The 25,333-nt window shown below is 49.2% G+C and overlaps 1 protein-coding gene across 17 annotated transcripts in view; it reads left to right on the plus strand.

The window, feature by feature from the left end:
* The window catches only part of MAMLD1 (mastermind like domain containing 1), a 153,692-nt gene extending 134,996 nt beyond the window's left edge, over window positions 1–18,696 (plus strand). For 9 of the 17 annotated variants that reach the window (XM_024353254.3, XM_024353252.3, XM_024353253.2 and 6 more), the window contains 2 exons: window positions 14,426–14,510; window positions 16,466–18,696. In XM_024353254.3, the coding sequence (XP_024209022.1) occupies window positions 14,426–14,510; window positions 16,466–17,592 (1,212 nt within the window). In that variant the 3' untranslated portion in view covers window positions 17,593–18,696. Of the gene's footprint in view, window positions 1–7,738; window positions 7,983–14,425; window positions 14,511–16,465 lie in introns of all 17 variants that reach the window. The other 8 variants (XM_063804287.1, XM_063804289.1, XM_063804293.1 and 5 more) reach the window with 1 other exon arrangement.
* The last annotated feature ends 6,637 nt before the right edge of the window (window positions 18,697–25,333 follow it).

Consider the following 25,333-nt stretch of genomic DNA (forward strand, 5'->3'; position numbering starts at 1 on the left):
GTTCCCAGGTGTAGGGCAACACAGAACATCCCTGTGGGGTGAAGTGAGTGGCCTCCACTGATCCGGCCAGCAGGACCAGGAAAGCAGAGCAGGAAATTCACCAGACAAAGCGTCAAGCCAGACCTCTTCCAGGGTGGGGGACAGGCAGATGCCTGGGGACACAGAGTCAGAGAGGGGATTCAGAGATCTGCCTGCTCCTAAACCAGCTTCCAGCCCAACCCCATTACGCTGACCATGTCCCCCCATTCCACTTTACCTCCCAGATCTGGGAACATCTAGAGCTCCTCTTCCTGAGGCTTGGGAAGATTCTGCCATATAGACCATGATCCTTTCCAGTTTTCTCCTCTGCTGTCTTGTGATTCAGCTTCCTTGGTGCTGTGTAGTCAGTTAATCCTGGTCTATCTGCATTTTAGTTTCATAAATTATGATGCTGTTATCTCCTCTCCTATTCTCTCTATCCTGGTGGGATTTTGTCTTTAAAAACAAAACAAAACACAAACTCTTACTGTAGTTTTAATGAGGCTCTGGGAGGGAGAGAATTTAGATGCGTGCATTAAATCTGCTGTCTAATTCCAGAAGTCTCCAAAGGAAATCCTGCCACTCCCTTCTTCGGTTGCCCGAATGTGACGGTTAGTTGGATGGCTCCCTTGGAAGCCCAAGGTGCCATCAGGGAGATACTGAGAGAATTTGAGGCTGGGAAGGCAGGTGGGGGTTGGGGTGAGGGTTATGTTTTGAATATTGCTTCATATTGAAGCATTTGTAGTATTTGCGGTTAAGAGCCTGGATTTTCATGTAAGTCAACCCCAGGTTCAGCTTCCAGCTCTGCCAGTTACATATGGTGTGACTTTGAGCAAGTTACTTTGCTTTTCTGAACCTTATTTTTCCCACCTATTAAGTGGGGATCATAATGGTACCCATCTTTCAGGCTTGCCATGGGTATTGAATGTTTCACTTAGTAAACATTTACAGTGTTTCACTCAGTGCCTGGCACATTGTATGTGTTCAATACATGGCAGCTATTGTCATCATCATTATCATCATCATCATGAGAAAATAGAAACCTTCCAGAAACTGTCAGGGCAACGATTGCCACAGGCCGTTGTTGGCTACTAAAACTCTAGACTCTGGAGAGCCTTGATGCCCTTCCTCTTTTATCCCATCCCTGATGCTCCCCCAAGTAGCATGATGCCCAGTGGCCCACCAACCTCATTACCCAGCATTGCTGACAACAGGCACAGCCTTGGTCACTGTGAAAATGCCCCACAGCCTCAACCTCAGAAGTGGGAAGTGTACTGCAGATTCACTCTATGCCAAGCACTATGGGATATCCACAGGAATGTGCCACAGTGAGATAACTGCCCAGGGGATAGTAATTCCTTCATTTCTTTATACATTATGGATTCTACCATTTTGTTATTGGGTTATTTTTCCCCTTGTCAAAGTAGCAATTTATCAGTTGAACTTAATTCTCTAATTAAATTTCAAATCTGAGAATTTACATGATGAAGTGAATTTGATTTTGGACCCAGTCAATTTCAGTCAGCCCTAAACATATTTTGAAATGTTAAAGTTAAATTATATACGTTTGTGGAGGAAAAACTCCAGGAAAGCCTAAATTTTTCCAGGTCTTGCTTAGGGGATACCCTGCTCCAAGAAAACTTTTACAAAATGCAAATTTACAGAACAGATCCACCAAATGGGTGGGATTGGTGCTACCCTAGAGTTTTCTGTAGAATTTCTTTTTTTAAAAAATTTTTTCTTTTTTTTCTTTTTTTTTTTTTTTTTGAGATGGAGTCTCACTTTGTCGCCCAGGCTGGAGTGCAGTGGCATGATCTTGGCTCATTGCAAACTCTACCTCCTGGGTTCAAGTGATTCTCGTGCCTCAGCCTCCCAAGTAGCTGGGACTACAGGCACGCACCACCATGCCCGGCTAACTTTTTGTATTTTTAGTAGAGACGGGGTTTCACCATGTCGGCCAGGCTGGTCTCGAACTCCTGTCTTCAGGTGATCCACCCACCTCAGCCTCCCAAAATGCTGGGATTACAGGTATGAGCCACTGCGCCCAGCCAGAATTTCTTTAGTGAGACTTATCTACCCCCTCCACCTACCATACCACACGTATCATAACAGAGACCCCCCAACTTGGAGTTCTCCTCATTTCAAGGTACAGTTATTAGAAAAAGAAGAGGACATTGCACAGTAGAATCTCAGTGGCCTTACAAAATATTCTTGCTGTTAGTCTACTTACTGCAATAACAAAAGTTTCACTTGGGCACTTTGATCACACAAAGCTTGGCACAGGCTTTGAAATCAGACAATACCTAGGTTCTAGTCTAGGCTCTGGCACTTAACTAATGGGTGATCATGGGCAGGTCGCTTAACCTTTTTGTGCCTCAGTTTCCTTATCTTTACAATGGGATCATAATAGTACCTCCTTCATAGGATTGTTCTGAGGATTCATTAATTGAAATGACCCTAGGAAAGGGTCAGTGCCTTACACTAAGTTCTCAGTAAATATTTATAATATCATCATCATCATCATCAATTATTATTATTATTAATTTACTTTACCAAAACACAGGTCCTGCTGAGCCATGTTGGCCAGACCACACCTAGAACAGCATGTCCAGTTTTAGGCTAATCTGTGTAAAATTCATAGATCAGTGCCTGGACCATTGAAAGGGGCTCGATATATGGTGGAGGTATTATTGTTAATTAATGCTGCTGCTAACCTTCCTGGAGTGCATACAACATGCCAGGCACTGCATACGTGCTAATTCTATTAGTCCTCTTAACCTTTACCACTCTATGAATAATATACAATTATTAATCCCTTTTGCAGATGAGAAAATTAAGGCACAGAAACGTTAAGTAACTCTCCCACAATTACAAAGCATGGAAGTGGCAAACCCATAATTCAAGTCCAGACTCTCTTTTTCCAGAGCCTGGACTCTTAGCCACCATGCCAAAGAGCTGTGCTGTCCACTGCTGTAGCCAGCAGTCACATGTAACTATTTAAATTAATAAAAAATTTAAAAAACAAGAATTCAGTTCTTCATTTTTACTAGCCACATTTCAAGTGCTACACACTTCATGTGGCCAGTGGCTACCATATTGAACAGCACAGCTCTAGAGCATTCTATTCTTTCTGGGATGATTCAGCATCAACTCAGGAAGTTCTGTTGGATGGTGATGCTTACAGAGATTCTAAGATTCTGTTTCTTACAAAATCTCAGACTTGAGTTGTACAGCTTTCTTGCATTGTTATTAATAGATGCATACTTATGATATATTGAAATCCCATTTGCACTTGGCCAAGTAGGGTAATGGCAAGAAAAAAGCCAAGAAGCGTGACTTACATTACGTTTTCCTGTTTCCCCGGTGCATTATTTCAAATTCACAAAGTTGTCTCCTATCACCTCCTTTGATATGGGGCAGGAGGCATTCATCAACTTGCCCAAAAATCCAGGTTCTTCCACATGTCTGCCTTCACCTCTTTGGGCTATCTGGATAATATTTAGTGCTCTAGCATAGTAACCTCACAAGTGACTTGAACAACAGAGGTTGGCTTCTGAAGTCAGTGAGCCACAGAGGACCTTGGACTCTGAGCATCTTTGGCACACTCATCAAGTCTCCAGTTCGCTTTCTTGGGTTTTCTCTGCTCATTTCTATTACATGGTTAGTAAAGGCCAGGGAAAGAAAAGGTGTTGAGGATCCATTACCTTAATTCCAGAATGATTAAGTCAAGAAACCTACAAGCTCTCAGAAGCCAGTGGAATTAGAGTGCACTACTATAACCTTGCAAATGTGCATATGCCTCCTTCCGAATCACCAGAGTGGAGATTGGGCCAATATCCAATCTAGTCAATAATTTATAAAGCCAGAGCATTCGTCCACTTCTTGCAAAGCAGCTGAATATCTATGGGGGTTAGTCATAATCTGAGCTCCTTGCACCAGAGCCATTTGAGCTACAGAATAGCACAGAGTGTCACAGAATAGCCAAAAGTGCAGAGTTATTTCAGTATGAAAGAAGGAGGAGCACCTGACTGCTCCTCGCCATGTGCAGAGGAGGAGCCCATGCGTTTCCAAACCCAGGGGTTGCTTGGTTTCTAGCTTGGTTTCTGTCTGTACCCCATCTTGCTATTGTGTGACTTGAGTAAGCCCATCTCCACTTCCTCGTCTTATTAGCTAGGAACAATCTATCTCAAATTCACGTGTGCACAGAGTTCAGTGCCCAGCACACTAAAGCATGTTCAGTAAATATGTTAGCTGATGTTATTTTCACCATATGATTATGATCACTCTCTGTTCTACTGATGGGTTTTATAAACCCACCAGCATTGAAAACAGATGAGTAGATGTGCTAAAATGAGAGTAAAGGCTCAGTTTATCATTGGTGTTTATCCCAAAAAAAAGACTAGCACAATGCTCACCAGATTATAATCTCCCAAGTGCCTATAACATCATGCCAAGCTAGTAACATAGTAAAGTTTATTGAATTTTGCAAGTATTTGCTGAGCCCTTTGCCTGGGCTAGATACTGTCGGGGCACCAGAGGGATTTAGAGATGATTAAGACTTGGCCCAGCAAGAATGTTCAGTCAGCCAAGGGTATTCAGCCACAGGAGCTGGACCTGGAAAGAGAGGCAGAATTTCCAGGGTGGAGGAGCTTCATCTCGAAAGACACACAGAATTCCCAGAGTACAATCATGGAGAAAGGGCATTCCAGGCTTGGCAAACCAAGGAGCACAAGCACAGAGGGCCGACCACACATGGCAGCCTGTCTGGAGAGCTCCAAGGAGATTGGTATGACTGGGGGTACGTGACATTATGGAGCGCAAAACCTGGCTGCTGAGAGGGTGGCTGTGCTTGCACTTGCATCTCTAGTCTTGGTGCGAGCCATTGGAGGATTTTTCAGGGGAAGGGAAACTGGGCTGACCTGGTTCCAGCAAACTCTCTGACAATCATGAGAAGCCCAGGGTCCAGGGGGATGAGTAAGTGTGACCTCCAGAAAACGGGGCACCACTATCAGACTCTATCTGTCCCATGGCTTACTTCTGTGAGATTCGAAATAGTGTAGACCTTGTCAGTCCATGAGCTAGTAATTATGCCCACCAATTACTGATTTATTTGCCTTTCTGAGATGTGCAGTGATCCCAAGGACAAAGATGGATTTACCTTATGTTTAGAAACTTCTAGAAGTTGAAATGTTCCTAACAACCTTTCCTGTGGAGGTTGTACCTCACACTTAGAGTGTGTGATAAGCAGTTTCTTTTCCTAATTAAATAAAATGGAGAAAAGACACAAGCATCAGCTATAAAGCTCCCAGTCAGTCACAGTCAAGAGACTGAATCTCATCTCTTTTATTTATTTTTTGTGTTAACTGGGGATTGCATTGGTCTGCACAGTGCTTGCTCCCATCCTGCTCCACTTGATTGAGTGGCTCCAGGCCCCCTCTTGATTGCTGCTGAAATAGAACTGCCCACACTGTCGGGGTATCTTCCGCCGCCGGTCATTTCCATGTGCCATCTGCAGTTTTTTCTGCCTGATGGACTACTGAGGCACTGCGTATGTTATGCTGATGGGGGGTCCTGTTTCTTGACCCATCACTAATATCTTGCAAGTCACAGGAAGCTACCAGGGATTCCTGAGCAAAAGCTTAAAATGCTTCAGTTCTCTACAAATAAGCCCCATTCATTGCTTTTAGAGTGTGTTATCATGGAGCAGACAAGTAATCAGAACCTGAGTAATATTTGCATATTGAGGTCTTCAAAACTCCAGTGTGGCTATAAAATGGTATTTAAAGTTATCAAGGAGCTAGGTATGCAGGCAGAAAGAACTGTCCATTGTAGAAAGCAATGTCTCTGCTCATGTCCCAGATAACCTTGCTCCAAGGACAAACTGGAGCTTGATGACATGAAGCTGCAGATGGCCGGTGAGCTCAGCTCTGTACTCACTAACCACCCCATGGGAGGGGCACTGAGCCCTCTATGGTTGGCATAAATCCCATTAGAATGGTAAAGAAATCCTTTTCACAAGTACATAGAAATCGCTTGCTAAGATTTCATCGGTTTTCTTGACTTTGTTTTTTTTGTTTGGGTTTTAGAGGGTGGGCATGAGTCATCTCTAAAACTGTTCAGGTAGTTAGGTTGTCTTCTTATTCCCATTTTTAAGTATTTATAATTTGTTCTTAAAAATTTGTCCGGAGGTCCACACCTCCCCTTGGAAAACCTTGCCTGTACTTTTCTTAATGGCACATTTTAAGTTTCTATGTTTCAAAACTTGCTTATCACATAACATGCTAATGACTAAACACATGCACACCTCCACACCAATGCAAACGACATGTGGGCTTGGGAACGAGGCAAGCCTGGGTTTGCATCCTGCTCTGCTACTAGTGGGCTGTATGATTTTGGGCAACTTAGTTAACCTCTCTGGGCCTCATTGGCCTCATTTGTAAAATAAGGGCAATAATAGTCCCTTTCTCATAGATGGCTATTTATACAGATCGAATAAGACCAAATATTTAAAGAACCTGGGTTAGTGCCTAAAGCACAGCAAATGCTCAATAAATTCAGTGGTGGCAATTTTTATTGTTATTTCAAATATTACATCAAAATATCTACTGAACTATTATCCATTGCAAAGACTTGCCCACAATAGGTGCTTAGTAAGTGTTTATTGCAATAAGTTGAACTGATTCCAACTATGTAGCTTAGATTTCGGGTATGAGTGTTTCCTTCTCCACTGGGATGTTTGCTAATGGACATAGATGATCACTCACAGCTCAGGTATTAAAAGCAGGAGAATAGAGGTGTTCCTTCATGTAGAAAGAAGAGCAACTTCTCATCAAGGCAGGCTTCCAGCTGGTCCTTTGGACACCACTGTTGCTAAGCACTTGGTGTGCTCGTCAGGGTACCAGGGCTCTTAGCAGCCACCCATTTGCGTTTTGCAGCTTTTGCTGACATGGATATCAAGTATGAAGTTATTTTAATTGCCTTTGGCTGAAAAAAATGGGTCATATGTTCAATATGTTCAATTCTGGTGAAATCCCTGTCTTCTAAAGCATGATAGAAAGGGGAGGTCCCACGCACACACAAGTCCTAAAATCTTGGGGCCCTAGTGGGGTATAGTTCAACAAGGGCTGCAGCTCAGGACGTGGTTGTTGTGAGATTTACTCGTGACTGTTTGGTTTTGCACTCACCATTTGGTTTTGCAGATTCCTCAGCGTGTTCACACACACATACCTACAAACCAGTTTAGAGTTGTGTGCTCCGTTGTGGGGGGTGGTCACTGGGGTGGGGTGGGGTAGGGTGGGATCAGGCTTGGTCAAAGTCATTGCTGATGAACCAGCTATCTGACTTAGCTTTGTTCCCATTTTCAACAAGACAGCGATTTCTCAAGCCAGGGGAGTCTTCACATGAGATCCACGGATGGGTATTAAGTGGTCCAGAAAACCCCCCCAAATTAGATGTAAAATGTTGGGGGGCTGGAAAGGGGGAGACACCATAAGTGCTTTTTCTGTGGAGAGAAACCATAGCTTATAACTGGTTCTCAAAGAAGTCTATGACCCAAGACAAGCTAAGATCACAAAGCTGTTTGGTTTCGTTCCACCAAAGCAGTTGGTGGGTATAACCACAACACCCTGATGACCCAGCTAGACACTCAGGGCAGTGACAAGATCAGTCAGAACCATTTTGTGGCCAAGCAGCTGATGGATTGTTCAATCGGTTGTTGTAGACTCATGTAGACAAAGCCTGCAAGCTTGGGGAAGCCAGGCACCCCCAGGTCAGCCTCGGGCGACAGCCCCCGTCCTGCCAGGCCCTGGGGAGTGAGTCCTTCCTGCCCGGCAGCTCCTTTGCTCATGAGCTGGCCCGAGTCACCTCCTCGTACAGCACCTCAGAGGCAGCGCCCTGGGGCAGCTGGGATCCGAAGGCCTGGAGGCAGGTGCCCGCTCCACTACTGCCTAGCTGCGACGCCACAGGTAAGTCACTTCCCCCTGAGCCTCGCTTTCCTCATCTGTCAACGGGGCACAGTCCCCTGCTCAGCCTGCCCGCCTGCCTCACAGGGTTGTTGGGAGGAACACAGGAGGTGACAGCTCCGAAGGTAAAGCTCTGTCCACCCATGAGGGACTTCTAGTGCTTCCTGGGCCTGCTTGTTCTCTACTTTCTGCCCGGCATTCTTTGGCAAAGGGACAACCCAAGCAAGCAGAGTGCTCCAGGTGCCTCAGCCCCACCTCCAGGGAAATGAGTGGGGGATTGACCAGGGTGCAGCTGCTCTCTCCCTCAGCTGTATGCCTTCCAGTACCCCGTTTCCATACCTACCTGCCTGTCTGTCCCTGAGGCCAGACTGGGAACCTGAGGGGGACAGGGGCTGTGCTTCTGCACCTCCGAAGCCCTGCACCTGATACCTGCCTGCTTGGCACCTAGTGGGTGCTCGGGAACTGCCTCTCCTGCCAGCCATCTCCTGTGGATTCCAAACCCCGCCCAGGACTCCCACACCCTAGAGGCAGGAAGTTGGATTGCCCTGCTGGAGGACTGGCAGTCTGGGTAGTACAGGCAGAAGGAATCCAAAGCAAGCTTGTCCAAGAGGCCTGTGAGTTGGGATCATCCTCTAGATTCTAGAGTCTAGAAGGAATGGCTTGACTTGCCCCCAGAGTCGCATCAGTGGTCATGAGAGCAAGCGGATGGACACCAGCCAGAGGGGACCTTTGCAGAGAATTGCATCTGGTGCATAAAATATCAATGTGCACAGGATGTCTGCACTATCTGCAGAGAAAACTGGAGACATGAACATTTTCTAAGTGATAGTGATCAGAAGATGGTCATTAAGCTGAAAGGGCCTCCCAGGATTCTGGCCTTTAATGGAAATTCGGCTTTGGTATGTACAGCCTTGTTCTCTTTATCCTGCCTGCCCTGGCCTGGAAGAACAAGCAGTGCTTTCCTTTCAAGGGCTATTGATTTCTCTCTCTCTCAGAGTCACAGAGCTCCTCAGCTGTTCACTCTTCAGCTGAAACCAGAGAAATCTTGTCCAGCACAAAGCTGCCAGGGAAACAGAATTAGCAAAACGGACGTCGTCCCCTCAGGATGTCGCTGTTTCCACCCTGGTCTGCCTTGCCTTTCCCTGTCTTTGGAAGCCACAAATGAAAGGATCTCAGCTAGCTTGCCTTGAGAATTATTGTCCCTCACCTATTCTCTCTCTTCTCAAGCCAACAGCTTTCACCCAGCAGTGAAGTGGCAGAGCAGATTTGTGGCCCCAAATCTTCTCTAAGAACCTTGGAAATTGGCCCCACCTGAGGGCCTTTGAGGGTCAGGCCTGGCATCCACTAAATCCTCCCTGTCAACACAGCCACTTTGTCAGTCCAGCCTGTGAGTCAGTGCGAGACAGAGGATGCAGGCACCCCAGGGGAAGAAGAAAAGCAAGCTGGAAATATATTTGTTTCCTTTGCCCGGATCATTCCCAGCATCTAAACCAAGTTCTTCCCAGACCGGCCAAGACTGAGGAGGAGTCAGAATAGAGTTTGCAGCAGTCATAGATCATGTGGGAAGACAGAAAACAAAGGGTAAAAAGAATTTCATATACAGATCTCTGCCGTTTGCTTTCAGTGGCATTCATTTTGTGAAGCCCCCAGTGACAGCTTCAGACCAGTTCAAACCTGAGGGCAGCATCATTACCATGGGTGAGGTCTCTAGAAGGGCAAGGAAAGACCCCTAACATAGAAAATGGTGTGGCAGTTTCCAGTTCCCCATTGGGGTCCCATGACTTGACCTTAGGTTTCTGCCAGCACCTGCCCACCCTCCATCCCTTCACCCTACTGGGTGGTCATTAGAACATTATCTGCTTTGATTGATTTACTTGTGTCCATAAGAGTAGAGACACACGGTGTTATCCCCATGCCCGGAACAGAGCCTGGCCCATAGTAGACCCATGACCATGTTTGTTAACTGAGTGACAGAGGGACTGACTGGACTGTCATGTAAGCAATACCTTCCCATCAGGGTCTTGGGAAGGTAGGTTCAGGGGCCCCAGAGTTACTGTGGCCCGTATCCCTCTGGCTGCATTCTGGGCAACGCAAAAGGGCAGGTGTTCAGTGGGTTCCACCCCAGATCTCGGCGTTAACAGTCCACTGGGAGAAGTGGCCTAACTCGTGCTCATTACTCTCAGTGGTCCTGCCTCCGTGCAGGCATTCTGGAGAAGCTGAGTCACAGGCTCTGAGAGTTAGGAGGAACGTAGGAAACAATCAAAACTTGCCTGCCATTCATTTTAGGAAGCCGTTGTAGTTTCTGAAGGACGACTAAAGGGAATTTTTTCCTAAAAGCATCCATCCGTCCTCCAACTAGGCTTCAGATAGCAGTGTGTATGTTGTCACTATCTATGGGCTATGGCCAGTCAGAGCCCACGGGTCTCAGGGGGCTCCACCCATGTGGGGGTGGGGGTCCCCACAACTCAGATCTTGAATGTGTGGTGGTCCCATGCAGTATACTATCTTCCTGTCATTGCAAAGGGAAAGTCAGAAGGGTGAACGAGTTGTTTCTAATTCTGGCTTCCAAACAGTACAAAAGAAGGTTTTTTTCCTTGTGGAATACACTAGTGCTCAACCTTTGGGACAGATAGCTGAGCACCTTCTGCTGTGTGGCAGGCTGGTTCTCTGTGGGGGCACTCATGGAGCAGTGTCTGCTGGGAAAGGAGACAGGAGTTCCCTAGCATGGAGGGGTAGATAATCTCCCCACTCCCTCCCCTCTTCTGTCCTCCCTTCCCCTTCTCCCTCCTCCTCTCCCCTCCCCTTTTTCCTCTCCCCTCCCCTTCCTCCTCCTCCTCTTCCTTCTCTTCGTCTTCTTTCTTCTCTCTCCCTCTCCGTCTCCCCTTCCCTCCCTTCCTTCCTCCCTTCCTCCACATTCTTTATAAAACAAGGCTTTGGATCCATTCACTGCCATCCCCCAGAAGCCTTGTCATTTGAATTCTTGTCTGAGTCAGGATGCTCTCCTCCAAGGGCTCATAGGGCAAGGAACTTCAGCCCGAATCCGGCTAAAATCCAGGAACGTTTTGTGGGCATCTGTCTCAGTCCCCGAATCGTTTGTCCTCTGCCTTTCCCCCGTTGGAGTCCTTTTGCCTGCTTAAGTGGTTGAATTGGTAATGAGATCATTCTTCCCATGCAGTGGTGAGAAAGCAGCACTCAGGTGATTGCACCTGGGTAAACAGGAGACATTAGCATGTGGTGGCTGGTGAGTGAAGCTGCTGCAGTGCCTGGCGTGGGCTCAGTTGTGCCAGCAGGCAGTGGTGGAGTTTGGGCTCTTTCCCCTCTCTCCTGCCCAGCACACAACCCCCAGGGACAGGTGGGGGCTTTACAGCTCCCTGGCATCAGCCTAAAGCTTCTAGAAAGGCATCCCCAGGACTTCCAAGGTTGCCATCTTGGCTGAGACTGTCTGTGAATGTGGTCCCTTGTCTGAGAGTGGGGGCTGGGAGGGGTGTGACAGAGGAAGAGCTGGGCCTTAGTTCTCTGGGGGTCACCATGAGAGAAGCACACCTGGGCTTGCATAGAACTCAGTGCTGCTTGTCAGTGTCACCTGGCACAACAGGACGTAGTGCCACAGTTGCAGCCCTAGAAAATTTGACGACCCCTTCATAGCTTTGTTTATAAAAGGCCACACGGCCTAGGCTGTCCTTCATAAGAGAGCAGAAAGCGAGTGTCCCAGTCACTAAGCAGCAACTTTCAGGCACGGTTTCCTCCTGGTCACTGAAACCATTTGTCATTTCCTGTTTTCTCCATTTTCCAACGATTCTAATTGTCAGTGTCAAAAGGCAACAACTGTTTTCTTGGGGCTTATCTTTGGAGCACATTGATTCAGAACAAAGGATGGGAGCCTCCATCTGCAAAACAAAGGAAGCAGCCTCCTCGGGAGGCCTGGAGAGAATGCTCTGGCTTCTTTTGCCAGGGATAGCAGGACCAGCATAGGAGCAGAGGACTGGCAGTGCCTCTGGACACTGCCGTAAGGTGAAGAGCCCATGGAGGGCCGTCGCTTGCTGGTGGCACCCCAGACTTGAAGATCCTGCAGAGCTGGCCACCGGTACCCAGGCTGGGTGTCAGCAGCACTGTGTGGCCTTGGCAGTTTCCATAGTGATAGGCTGGCCAGCTTTTCCATTAGACTCCGGGGTCCTCTGGAATGTGTGCTTCCCGGGATGAAGACGCCCCAGCACCCGCTGAAGCCTGCCCTGCCCCGGCGTGGCCTTTCCTTTTGTCTGGCACGCCCCTGGGCTTGGCTTTCTCTTTCCGTCCCTCCCTTTGGACTTTACCGCACTTCCCCTGCTGTTTCCTTAGTCACACTCTCCAGCCTCCATCTGCCCCTGCCCCTGAACCCCTACCTCTGTACAACTATGTTATTTGATGAAACTAATGCAGCAACCGGTGGGGATGGAGTTAAGGACCGTTTAGACCTAGCCAGCCACGCAGGAATCTGTCCCCAGAAGCAGCGGAAGCACCTGGTCTGCAGTTAGGAGATACTGTACTTCTTAGCCGTGTCACCTTGGGCAAGTCATTTAACCTCTCTGAGCCTCTGCTGTCACATCAGTAAGCTGGGGACTGTAGATCTTCTGCCCTGATGTCCTGAGACTGGTACAAGAAGAGCCAAAGCGAAAGGACTGCCTTCAGAAATGGCTGCCAACCCTGACCATCTCAGGCAGATCCGGATGGTGTGCCCTTGGGCAGTGGTCATGTGACCCCCGTGCTCCTCAGTGTCCACATGGGGTGTGGCTAGATGACATAAAATAATGGGTGAGACGTGCTCAGTATAATGAGAGCTTGAGAAGGCAGATCCCACCCCCCATCCCCACCCCCACGCCTTGCCACCTTGCCAATGCTTTGGCAGGGAGAGGGCAGCTCCATAGGGCAGCTGAGAAACAGCCCCTCACTGCCCACACGGCAGCTCCAGTGGAGGGGGAGGCAGGGACCAGGACAGGAAGCAGGCTAAGGGCGGGATAGAAAAGCAAACCCCAGTCTGGTGGAATCGCTTCTGGTGTAGTCTTCCCGGTGCCATGTGTTTGTCCTCCCTGCCTTGGCAGGAACCAAGGCCAGGAACTGCTGCCAGGCCTGAGAGCCGGGCACAGTCCCAAGCACTGGGTCGCTACCCCGCCCCACTCCCACCAGCCCCACTGAGTGCAGAGAAGGGTTCCCAGAAGCCCTTTGCTGGAAAAGCAGGCACTGCACGGGCAGCCCGTGTTGTAGAGGCAAGTCCTCTGGCATCTTGGGGAGGACACAGACCAGAAAGTGGACTTGGAGCTTGTGCTCCCAGGCAGAGCTGCCTTGGTGGTTGAGAAGGGGAGAGAGATGGCAGCAGTTGAGCAGAGATGGCCGGGCTGCCCTCACTGTGTGGGGTGAGGCTTCAAGCACTGGACTGGGAGTCAGAACTGGATCCGAGTCACAACCTGACACCAACTGGCTGAGGGTCTCAGAGCAAGTCATGCCTTTTTTGGGTCTGGGGGCCTTCATGTTATTCCCTCCTGGCTATGTTCTTCCCCTTTGCTCCTTGAGCCAATCCCAGACTGAGTGCTGAAACTGCGGCCTTGAAACTTGGCTCGCTCCTCCCCCTGCCCACCCAGCCAGCTTTCAGATGGAGACAGGAAGCTCCTCCCAATTGCCTATGCTGCAACTAGTCAGGAGAAGGGCGGGAGGTTGGCAGTAAGTGTTTGGCTACTCCCAGTGTTGGAGACTGCGTCCACCTGACCATGTGATCATCTGGCCGTTCATGCCAGGACCACCAGGAACAAGCCTCAGTCCTCTTCCCAATGTCCTTTCCCTATGACAGCCCTGCAGAGGCTAGGTATCCACCACTACATAGCCCACAGTCTGCTCTGCCCCAGCCACAGCATCCTTGGCTTGCTCAGCCATTCTTTGTCTGGGTAGTTTGAAGTCCAGTCCCCACTCTCATTACTTACCATCCTCTGAATGCAGCCAGTCTGTCTGGGTCTCCCTGAGACTGGCATGCCCAGACTCCTGTGGGTATAGTCTGGCCAAGGCAGAGTTAGCATAGGACTGTCACCTCCCTCCTTCTACATACTCTGCTTCTATTAATGCAGCCTAATGTTACATTTGTTCTTTTGGTGACCGCATCTCACTGCTGACCCATCCTGAGCAGATGGACATCCAAAATGCCTAAAACTTTTTTCTGTGTGCTCTTGCTATTAAGTTCTGTCTCTCCTGCCCCATTCTATGCTGTTGCAGTTGTGTTTTTAACCCAGGTGCAGAATCTTACTTTATTTATACCTGTGGAATTTTGCTCGAGAGGGTGGGGCATGCATGCGAGTGTATGCTGGTGTGTTTATTCATGCTTTCTGCTGCACCAAAGCCAAGTCCTAGGTCCCCACGCAGCGATCCTAAGGCTAATTATTTATTGGTAGCTGTAATCTAATTTGTCTTTTTCATCTTCTGTTTAGCAAGAGGAACAGAGATCAGGTCTTATGGCAATGACCCCTGAACGGCAGAATGCATATATCTCCCAACAGATGAGTCCATTTGAAGGTAAGCAGTTAAGGCCAGTGTTCCCAAAGGGGTGGGCAAGGGGTGCATATGTGGAAGTGGGGTGAGAATTCATTTCAGAGTAAGCAGTTACTGTGCTTCTGAAAGCATTGAGAAAGAGGAGATCTGAAAATCAGTTAAATAATTCATCCAACTCTAAGAGCAGGATCCCAATTGAAGGCCTGGTCTAAATGACTCCAAAATCACCACTTAATTCAAGAGACTGATTTCCCTGAGTCAGGCCCCTTAAAGCAGCTATTTCAATGGGACAGGGAAACAACCTAGGATCTGGATTAGAATCACTTGGGGGCTGCCACACCCCCAGGGCTCTGATCCTGCCCTTCTCCCACACGCACATTCACATACTGCTGCAGTGACCTTCCATTTCTAATGGGTTCCTGGGCCATCTGTCAGGTATAGGGAATGGAAAAGGGGTTGGGGAGGCTCTGCTTCAGAAAGTTTGTGTCAGGGGCTCCCAGAGCCTCCACAGATAGATAGCAGGGGTCCCCACCCTACCATGGCAGCTATAAATGTGATCAACATTTATTGGCCTAGGATACAGCAGTTAGCAAAAAGCCTGATGTAGTTCCCACTCCATGGAGGTTGCAGGCTAGCCAAGAAGTCATGAGTTCAGCAACCCTTACGCACCAGTGGGATGAGATTGGACCAGGCCGAGGGTAGTCTTGGGAACACTCAGCATTTGTCTGAGGGCCAGAAGAGGCTGCTTGCCCTCAGACAGGAGGTCAGCATCTTTATTGTAGCCCATGACACCTCTACACCATTGCTCTTCTGGTCTTATGGAAGACATCTTTGGGCCTGATAACAGCGGAGTCTGTGTCCCACTTGTCCAGGCTGGAGTGCCACATCAGGCACACTCCAGTTGCAGGGACAGCACAGACAAGTTTCAGGAAGGCTGGTGGCCTCCAGGAGGTTAACCTTATAAGGCCAGATTGTAACCTAGTTGAAAAACATACACATGCCATGATAATAAAAGAACCTAGGCACCATTACAAGAGAAAAAATCATTTTTGTAGATACGAGCATGGATTCTTGGGTGGGTCAGACACACTGGGCTTGTGCTCTGACTGCACTGTCTCCCCTACCTGACCTTGGGTAAACCATAAGATTGCTGCATGACTCAGTGTCCACCCCAAAAAAGTACCGGTAGATATTGGCCACAGTAGATATCAGCTAGAGTGGACTCTCATGACAATGAGGGGAGATGTATTCCCCATCTTAGGCACCTGGGACTCTACCTTCCATCTTCTGCTCCGTGTCTCTCCATCCCCAGGCTCTTCAGAACTCAGGGAGTCCAGAATGTCAGCTCCCAGATTTCAGCCTTCAGAAAGGAAACCCATTACCGTTCAGTTGAACAAATGTTGTCTGAGCCCCACATCTGGGCTCAGAGGCCATCTAGGCTATGAGACAAGAGGGGAACAAAGCACCGTCCGCACTCACTCACCACACTCACTTGCTGTCCCAGGTCACATCCATCGGGTAGAGAATCTAAGAGGCTGAGCTAGCTCCCGCCACCAGCCCAGCCCACCCCACCTGGCCCCTTCCTTCCTTCTACAAAATATGCACCACCTGTCAAAGTGTGGGCAGTGCCAGGCCCGCATACAGAGCACTGAGTGTAAAAGCAGACATGGACCCTGACCTCCAGGAGCTTCCAATTTTCTTGAAGAGACAAATCAGCTGGCATTTCAGTCCAGTGTGATCTGCTCTTGGTGAGCACAGACCTAGGGAGTTGGGCAGCTTCCCAGAAGAACTGCAGTCCAGGCTGAGGGCAGAGAAATGAGGGGAATGGCGAGGAATTGGGGAGCAGGGGGGAGCTCAGTAGAGAGCCAAGGGCGGGAGGTGAGAAGTCCGTGTTGGGCCAGGAGCTCCCCTCCGGTGGCCACAGCCCAAGTTGAGGATGCCTTTGGAACTCATCCCCACTTCTCTCTTTCTGTATGTAGCCGTCCAAGAACAAGTCACCTCCAAGTGTAGCCGGATCAAGACAAGCCCCCCATCTAGCAAGCACTTGATGCCACCCAGAACTGGGCTCCTTCAGAACAATCTGAGTCCAGGAATGATCCCACTCACCAGGCACCAGAGCTGCGAGGGCATGGGAGTGATCTCACCAACTCTGGGGAAGCGGCAAGGAATTTTCACCTCCAGCCCCCAGTGTCCCATCCTCTCACACTCAGGCCAGACTCCCCTGGGCAGTCTTGGCTCTGTCTGCCAGCATATGCAGAGTCCCAAGGCCACCCCACCAGAAGTGCCCCTGCCTGGGTTCTGTCCCAGCTCCCTGGGCACCCAGTCCTTGAGTCCCCACCAGCTCAGACGGCCTAGTGTGCCAAGAATGCCCACTGCGTTCAACAATGCTGCATGGGTCACAGCGGCAGCAGCTGTGACCACAGCAGTTTCGGGGAAAACACCCCTCAGCCAAGTGGATAATAGTGTTCAGCAGCATTTTGATAGCAACTCCATCTTTGCCAAGGCGCCTGTGAGAGTGCCCCTGGTGGCCCCAGTGTTCCCATCGCAGCGGGCACTTGTGCCTCCCAATCAGATGGCCTCTGAAGGCAGGCCTGGCCAGAAGGTGAGTGCTGCCCTGGCCAACAACCCCAGCTTCAGCCTGCTGGGCAGCCAGAGCCTCAGGCAGAGCCCGGTACAGGGCCCGGTGCCTGTAGCAAACACCACCAAGTTCCTCCAGCAGGGTATGGCCAGCTTTAGTCCCCTGAGCCCCATACAGGGCATCGAGCCACCAAGCTATGTGGCTGCTGCTGCCACCGCTGCTGCTGCTTCTGCCGTTGCTGCCAGCCAGTTCCCAGGTCCGTTCGACAGAATGGATATTCCCCCTGAGCTGCCACCTGCCGACTTTTTGCGCCAGCCCCAACCCCCACTAAATGATCTGATTTTGTCACCTGACTGCAATGAGGTAGATTTCACTGAAGTTCTCTTGAAAGGCTCCCGTGTGAGCCCAGATGAAGACTGGGTGTGCAACTTGAGGCTGATCGACGACATTTTGGAACAGCATGCTGCTGCTCAAAATGCCACAGCCCAGAATTCTGGGCAAGTCACCCAGGATGCTGGGGCACTTTAAATCTGAGCAGGATGCCCATAGAAACCCCCATGGTGACATCACTCTAGGAAGTGGTGTCAATCCATACCCACAGTTGTCTCCCGTTACAATTTGAGTGGTGTTGTCAGCCCATGCTTATCCCTCTCTCTACCTGTGACAAAATGGAAAGCTGGTGATTTTTCAAGCTACGTGTACATATTTGAAAATTTTGTAAATGGTTTTCCTAAACATTAATGACAGAAGTATTTATACTTCATTTTGTGACTTTGTAAATAAAGCGACGGCTTTTGTTTCAGTAGAGTTGTGTTTACTATGCATTGTTTTGTGTTTATTATACAATGTTACAAATATGCAGACCGTGTTGTTTGCTCCAGTGATACCTTGTTAAGCTAGGTGGCTGAGTCGCTTATGGTTTTAATGCAATGAGCAATGTGGATATGACCAAGAGTTGTTGTGCAAGTTGACAAATGCCAAATAGAAAACCACTTGGCCATTTATTTCTATGTTCACTAAAAATCCTATTGCCTTGTGTGATTCTTAATCTCTTTTGCGAACCTTTCAGTCTCCGCTAGCTCTTTCCTAATGAGCATTTACAGCAGAAGCCGTTTTATCGTTAAGTGCCCCACAGAGACACTTTACCAGGAGGCTGGGAGAGTTCTCCAGATCTGGGAGAGGCGCAGAGACAGTGTGTGAGCCGAGCCCTGTCTCAGCAATCCACCTGGAGGAACTAGAGTATCCTCCTCCCTTTACCATTCAGACCGAGAGAAAAAGCCCAGCTTGTGTGCACCCTCGTGGGGTGAAGGCGAGCTGTTCCTGGTTTAAAGCCTTTCAGTATTTGTTTTGATGTAAGGCTCTGTGGTTTGGGGGGGAACATCTGTAAACATTATTAGTTGATTTGGGGTTTGTCTTTGATGGTTTCTATCTGCAATTATCGTCATGTATATTTAAGTGTCTGTTATAGAAAACCCACACCCACTGTCCTGTAAACTTTTCTCAGTGTCCAGACTTTCTGTAATCACATTTTAATTGCCACTTCGTATTTCGCCTCTACATTTGAAATCTGGCGTCTGTTTCAAGCCAGTGTGTTTTTTCTTCGTTCTGTAATAAACAGCCAGGAGAAAAGTGCCTCTATGTTTTTATTTTTCAAGGGAGTATTCAGTACCTACAAACCCAAGTCAGGAAGCCTGCTAGTGGCTTTGGTTCTTTCAGAGGCTGCTCGATGCCTTGTGTGTCAGAAAGAAAGATTCAGCAGTTTTGCATCATGGCAAAGAAGCCTGTTATTTTGGGGCTCAGCCCCTCATTTTATAGAGGATGAAACAGAGGGGGATGGGAGGTCACAAAGACAACTGCCCCGGGAGCAGGGGTGGGGGAGACTTGCCCTGAGGGTCTAGACTCTCTGCACCACCGTCCTGTCTCCCTTGCTGAAGACCACACATGCCCTTCTTTGACCAGACCCTGCCACCTGATAGGCCAGGACCTGGTAGGCGGGTACCCAGGTTTCATGGATGGAACCACATCTCCCCAAAAGTGGGGAGGTAGCTACTGGGATGCACGCCTCCCGCCATGTGCTATAGGAGAGCAGCTGAAGCAACAGTTGGGATCAGATGTAGTCACAATTGAATGCATCATCACATTTATCCCTCTAAGTGTCTGGGAGAGTTAATATCCTCATCCCTAAGGTACAAAATGTTCCAATTTGATCAGTGGCTTTCAGGAGCTGAGAAAGGCATGTGCTCTGAGGCAGAGCTGTTATGTCCCGCAGAGCCTAAAAATGCTCTAAGAACATGCTCCCTGCCAAAATTCTCAATGGCTGTGACAAGGGACAACGATCGACCAATGGGGGTGGAAGCAGACCTCCGCAGTCCAGGGGCCAGAGGTAGGACAGAGGGGTCGGAGAAAGAGTCATTTTCCCAACACTCCAGCTCTTGGCCAGTCCTCACACAGTCCCCTCCTGCTTCCTGCTGAGAGAGATATCCTCATAGGTCTGGGTAAAATCCTTCAGTCAGCTTTCATTCCCTGTCACCAACTTTGTCTCTGTTCTCCCTGCCCGTCTCAGGCAGCACTCCTCAGGAAACCTCTCCAGGAGCCAGCCTCACTGCAGCGCCCACTATTGTCCCTCTGCCTCAAGTGTCCCATCCATGCCAGGCCCCAGGCAGGCTGCAGCTTTCCCTCAGGGCCACACCAAAGCACTTGGGCTCAGCTGTGCTGTCCCCCTCCGTCACTGAGCTCAGGGGCAGCAGGGGTGGGGTGCCAGGAGGCCCATTCACCCTTCTCTGGCTCTGTGTTGGACCCACCTGCCCAGCCACTGCTGCTTAGAACCTACCCGCTGGGAAAATGAAGCCCTCCCGGAGGGGCCACCTCAACCTGAGAGCCTCACGGATCACAGTTGTCCCCACTCAGCTCTGCCAGCCCTCAGAGACCCACAGATAAAAGCTGAGCTTGGCTCGCAGAGCTGGTTCCATCTTCCATTCCCAGAGGGTTCAACTTCCTACCCCAACCACACAGGGAACCTCAAGGCTGAGCCAGTGTGGGCTGCAGTGCAGACCAGCTTCCTGGACACGTCCTGCCACCTGACCCCAGGCTGGCCTCACTGCCGCTGGCACTCCTGACCCTATCCTCATTCCTCCTGGCAGTGCGTGTTCTGCCATTCTGCTTTCCCTTAGCTGTCCTCTCACTGTACTGTCAGCTTCTCCTTTTCCAGGTGCCCCCCAGGGGCTTTCCACATGACCCTGTCACCCCACAGCCCATCCAGCACCAATTCCAGCTCTCTGCCACCCTTCAAAGGAGTGACAGTGCCCTGCTTCACCTCCCACTCACCCCTCAACCCAGAGCAATCTGGCTCCAGTCTTGCCTCCTTCCGCCTAAGTACTCTAGTCACAGTTCCAAATTCCTCCTGGTCATAAAGCCAAATGAAGCTTCCTGGTCCTCAGCAGACTTGCCACTTCAGCAGTACTGGACTCTCTCCTCCCAGAAACCTGTTTCCCCTTGGCTCCTGGAGCCCACACTCTGCTGGAATCCTTCTGCCTCTCTGGCCTGTAGCCTGGCCCTCTCTCCCAACCTGAGGTCCATTCTCTCCTGCTCCTCCACAAGATGTTGCTCCTTCCATTACTTCCTCCCTCTCAACCAAAGCTCCTTCATTAGCTCTTTATCTTCTGGTTTCTTCCCCTGGGCAGACGAATGGATTCAAGAGCCTGTGGCCCAGCAGCCCAGCACTCCAGGATCTCAGCACTTCAGCATCCCAGTACCCTAGCATCTCAATACCCCAGCACCCCAGCACCATAGTATTCCAGCACCCCATTGTCCAAGCATCTCAGCACTCCAGCATCCCAGCACCCCAACACCCCAGCAGCCCAGCATCTCAGCACCCTAGCACTGCAGCATCTCAGGACCCCAGCACTTCAGCATCCCAGCACACTAGTACTCCAGCATCTCGGCACCCCAGCACCTAGGCATCCCAACACCCAGCACCCCAGCACTTAAGCATCCCACCACTACAGTATCTCAACACTCCAGCACCCCAGCACCATAGTGTTCCAGCACCCCAGCATCCCAACACCCCAGCACTTAAGCATCCCAGCACCTCGGCATCCCAACACCCCAGCACTGCAGCATCTCAGCACCTTAGCATCCCAGTGCCCTAGCATCTCAACGCTCCAGCACACCAGTACTACAATATTCCAGCACCCCAGCATTCCAGCATCTCAGCACTGCAGCACTGCAGCACTCCAGCATCCCAAAATCCCAGCATCCCAACACCCCAGCAGACCAGCAGCCCAGCATCTCAGCACCACAGCATCCAAGGACTATCCCAGCATCCCAGCAACCCAGCACCTCAGCATCCCAACACCCCAGCATTTCAGCATGGCAACACCCCAGTACCCCAGCACTTCAGCACCCCAGTATTCCAGCATCTCAGCGACCCAGTATCACAAAACCTCAGCATCCTAGCACCCCAGCACCTTAGCACCTTAGCATCCCAGCATCTCAGCGCCTCAGCATCTTGATATTCTGGCTGAGGTCAGCGTGGTGTATCTAGTCAGGGTCCTAACTTTCACTTCGCAGGGAAATGCTGCTGGACTGGGTCTCATGTTGGGCTGCAGCTCTCTAGATCCCTTGAAGACAGCATAAAAGAGCTTGGAGACCGCTGGGTGTCCCCCATGGAAGAGTTCACTCTCATCCTGCTTTGACAACAGCCTTCTCTGGGGTCCCTCACGGGCCCCTCTTTCTTACTGCAAGTTTGTCTCTGAGAAGACTGTGATGCAGAAGTCACTCAGCTGCCTGTGGCTCCTGAAGAGCTGAAGGTGGAGGCCTGTAGGCCTCCCTATGAGAGGCGCAGAAAAAACCATGATTGCTAGGGGGGAGGTGCTCCCTCTACAACCCACTCCATAATCTGCCCCCGCCCAGCTCTAAGGCCAACCCCAGGGGAAAATGCCAGATCCCCAGGGAGGTGTGTGAGACCTCAGGGGCTCCCTCCCCCCTTACAGCAGGCTCAGGCCCCTGGGGGCCTCAGGGCCAAGGTCTGTGGGTAAGCTACTATCTCTCACTTGTCCTCCAGCCACAAAAGCCAGGGGGATCTGGCAATGGACATGAGGTTCTGAAGAAGCACATATGACTGGCTTCCTAATGCGTGGTTGTTCAGTGATTCAATAAACATTCATGGGCCAGGCATGGGGAAATAGACAAACATGATCCCCAACCTCTCCCAGAGTGAACTGGGAGGGAGGAGTGTTCATCCCTCAGGATTACACCAGAGAAACAAACCAGCAGGAGATATATATGGTTTTGGGGGGTCAACAAAGAGGAAAAACCTGGCAAGGCAAGTCCAAAATCATAGGACAGGCTGTCAGGAAGGGCAGCCTGGAACCTCTCAAGCAGGAGCTGATGCTGCAGTCCACAGGCAGAATTTCTTCTTCCTCGGGGAAATCTCAGCTTTGTTCTTAAGGCCTTTCAACTGATTGGCTGAGGTCTGCCCCTTCCCCCACATTCTCCAGGATAATCTTCCTTACTTAAAGTCAACTATTAATCACAGCTACAAAATCCCTTCACAGCTACACATAGATCAGTGTTTGATTGATGAACAGCCCCTACAGCCTAGCCAAGTTGACACATAAAACTAACCATCACAGGGGGACAAATGATGTAAACACATCAACAAATAAAACAGTAACAAGTTGTGTTAAGGTCTATGGAAAAAACACAGAAGGGGCAGAGAGAAAGAAAGCAAGAAAGAGAGTCCCAGTTTGCTAGGGCTTGTGGGAAGTGGGGAGCAGTTCTCTTTAGCTAGGATATTTGGGAAAGGCATATCTGAAGGAGTGATATTTGAGCTTAGATTAAAAGATGGGAAGGAGCAAGGCATGCAAAGAGCTAGGATGTTCCAAGCAGAGACGGAACAGCAAGTGCAAATGTCAGGAGGAATAGAAGGAGGCTGGTGGGTGGGGTCCAGTGAGCAAGAGGAGGGCAAGCAGGAGAGGGGATGGGGAGGTGGGCAGGCCCAGACCACCCAGGGCCCTGGAGACTATCCTGATCCAACAAGGGAAGCCTTGAGTCACTTCAGTGTCCATGTGGAGAATGGACCTCAGAATGAATGAGGGAGGCAGTAAGGAGGGCCTCTACCTCCAGGGCTTCGCCCTGTGGACTGTGCATAGACATCTCCAACTCAGAAAGTCTGAACCAAACTTTCCATAGTTCCCCCAAGTCTGGGCATCCTCCTACTCAGTGAAAGGCAGCCATCACACCTCCCTGCCCTGCTCCCAGATGCCCCAAATCCTCTTGGTCTCCAAGTCCAGAACCTGAGACTTGTCCTTGATGTTTGTCTTTCCCTCACCCTTTCTGTATTCTAGGAAGATGGGTTTTTTTCCCCCAGATGAATCTGTAAAACTTCTGTGATCACAATAAAAATTCTGGCAGTATTATTTTCTGGAACATGACAAAGTGATTCAAAATTATTTATCTGGAAGACTACAAAACAAGAATAGCCAGGAAATTTCTAAAAAGAAAGAAGAAGGAGGAGGAGAAAGAAGGAGGAGGAAAAGGAGGAGGAGGAAAAGGAGGCGAAGAAGAAGAAAAGAAAAGAAAAAGAACCAAGAAAGGGTTCTAGCGCTACCAAATATTAAAACATATCATGAAGCTATTTAAAACAATATGGTTGTGGATACTGAAAAAGATGTGAATAAAGAGGAAGGAAAATAAATAGAAGTGCACATGGGGATTGAGACTGTGAAAAAGGCAGCATCTCACATCAGTGAGGGATATTCAACACCTGGTGTTGGGAAAACTGGCTAGTCATTTAAACCAAACAACTGGGTCTTCTACCTCACTCCTGACATTAAGATACATTTAGATGATTCAAAGAGTAAGACAGAAAAAATAACACGTGAAAACACTATCAGAAAACAACCGTGGGCCAGGTGTGGTGGGTCACGCCTGTAATCCCAGCGCTTTGGGAGGCTGAGGCAGACAGATCACCTGAGGTGGGGAGTTCAAGACCAGCCTGACCAACATGGTGAAATCCTGTCTCTACTAAAAATACAAAATTAGCTGAGCGTGGTGGCGCATGCCTGTAATCCCAGCTGCTCAGGAGGCCAAGGCAGGAGAATCACTTGAACCTGGGAGGCAGAGGTTGTGGTGAGCCGAGATCACGCCATTGCACTCCAGCCTGGGCAACAAGAGTGAAAATCCATCTAAAAAAAAAAAAAAAAAAAAAAAAAAAAAAAGCCAAGGTGGATATTTTTATAGTATCAGGGTAGATCAAGCTTCTCCAATCATGACATGAAACCCAGAAACCATAAAAGAAAAGAATGATAAAATTGCCCACGTAAAGTAAAAAGCTTGCACACAGAAAAACACCATACAGGTTACAAGATGAGCAGCAAAATCAGAGAAAAAACATTGCAATTCAGGACACACAGAGGCTATTGTTCCTAATATTTAAAAATAAAAGTAGTGGATTTTCTACAAAAAGATGAAGACAAGAATTTCAGAAAACCAAATACTGCATGTTTTCACTTACAAGTGGAAGCTAAACACTGAGTACACATGTACACAAAGAATGGAACCATAGGCCAGGCACCGTGGCTCACGCCTGTAATCCCAGTACTTTGCGAGGCCGAAGCGGGCGGATCACCTGAGGTGAGGAGTTCGAGACCATCCTGGCCAACATGGTGAAACCCAGTCTCTACTAAAAATACAAAAATTAGCCGGGCGTGGTGGTGGGCGCCTGTAATCCCAGCTACTCAGGAGGCTGCGGCAGCAGAATCGCTTGAACCCTGGAGGTGGACCTTGCAGTGAGCCGAGATCGCACCACTGCACTCCAGCCTGGGCAACAGAGTGAGACTCCATCTCAAAAAAAAAAAAAGGAATGGAACAATAGACACTGGGGCCTACTTGAGGGAGGAGGGTCAGGATCAAAAAACTGCCTATCAGGTACTATGCTTATTACCTGGGTGGTGAAATAATCTGTACACCAAACCCCAGTGACATGCAATTTACCGATGTAACAAACCTGCCCATGTACCCGCTGAACCTAAAATAAAAGTTGGAAAAAAAATAGCAATTTTCTTTGTAATAGCCAAAAACTGCAAACAGCCCAGGTGTCTATTAGTAGAATGCATAAACAAACTCAGGCATGTTCATACAATGTAAAACTACTCATCAATAAAAAGTGATACTTCTCAGCAATGAAAAGAAACTAGCTACTGATACCAGCTACAACATGGATGGATTTCAAGTGCTTTATGATGAGAGCAAGAAGCCAGACACAAAA

This window comes from Pan troglodytes, chromosome X, assembly GCF_028858775.2.
Source record: "Pan troglodytes isolate AG18354 chromosome X, NHGRI_mPanTro3-v2.0_pri, whole genome shotgun sequence".
Classification (NCBI taxonomy): Eukaryota; Metazoa; Chordata; class Mammalia; order Primates; family Hominidae; genus Pan; species Pan troglodytes.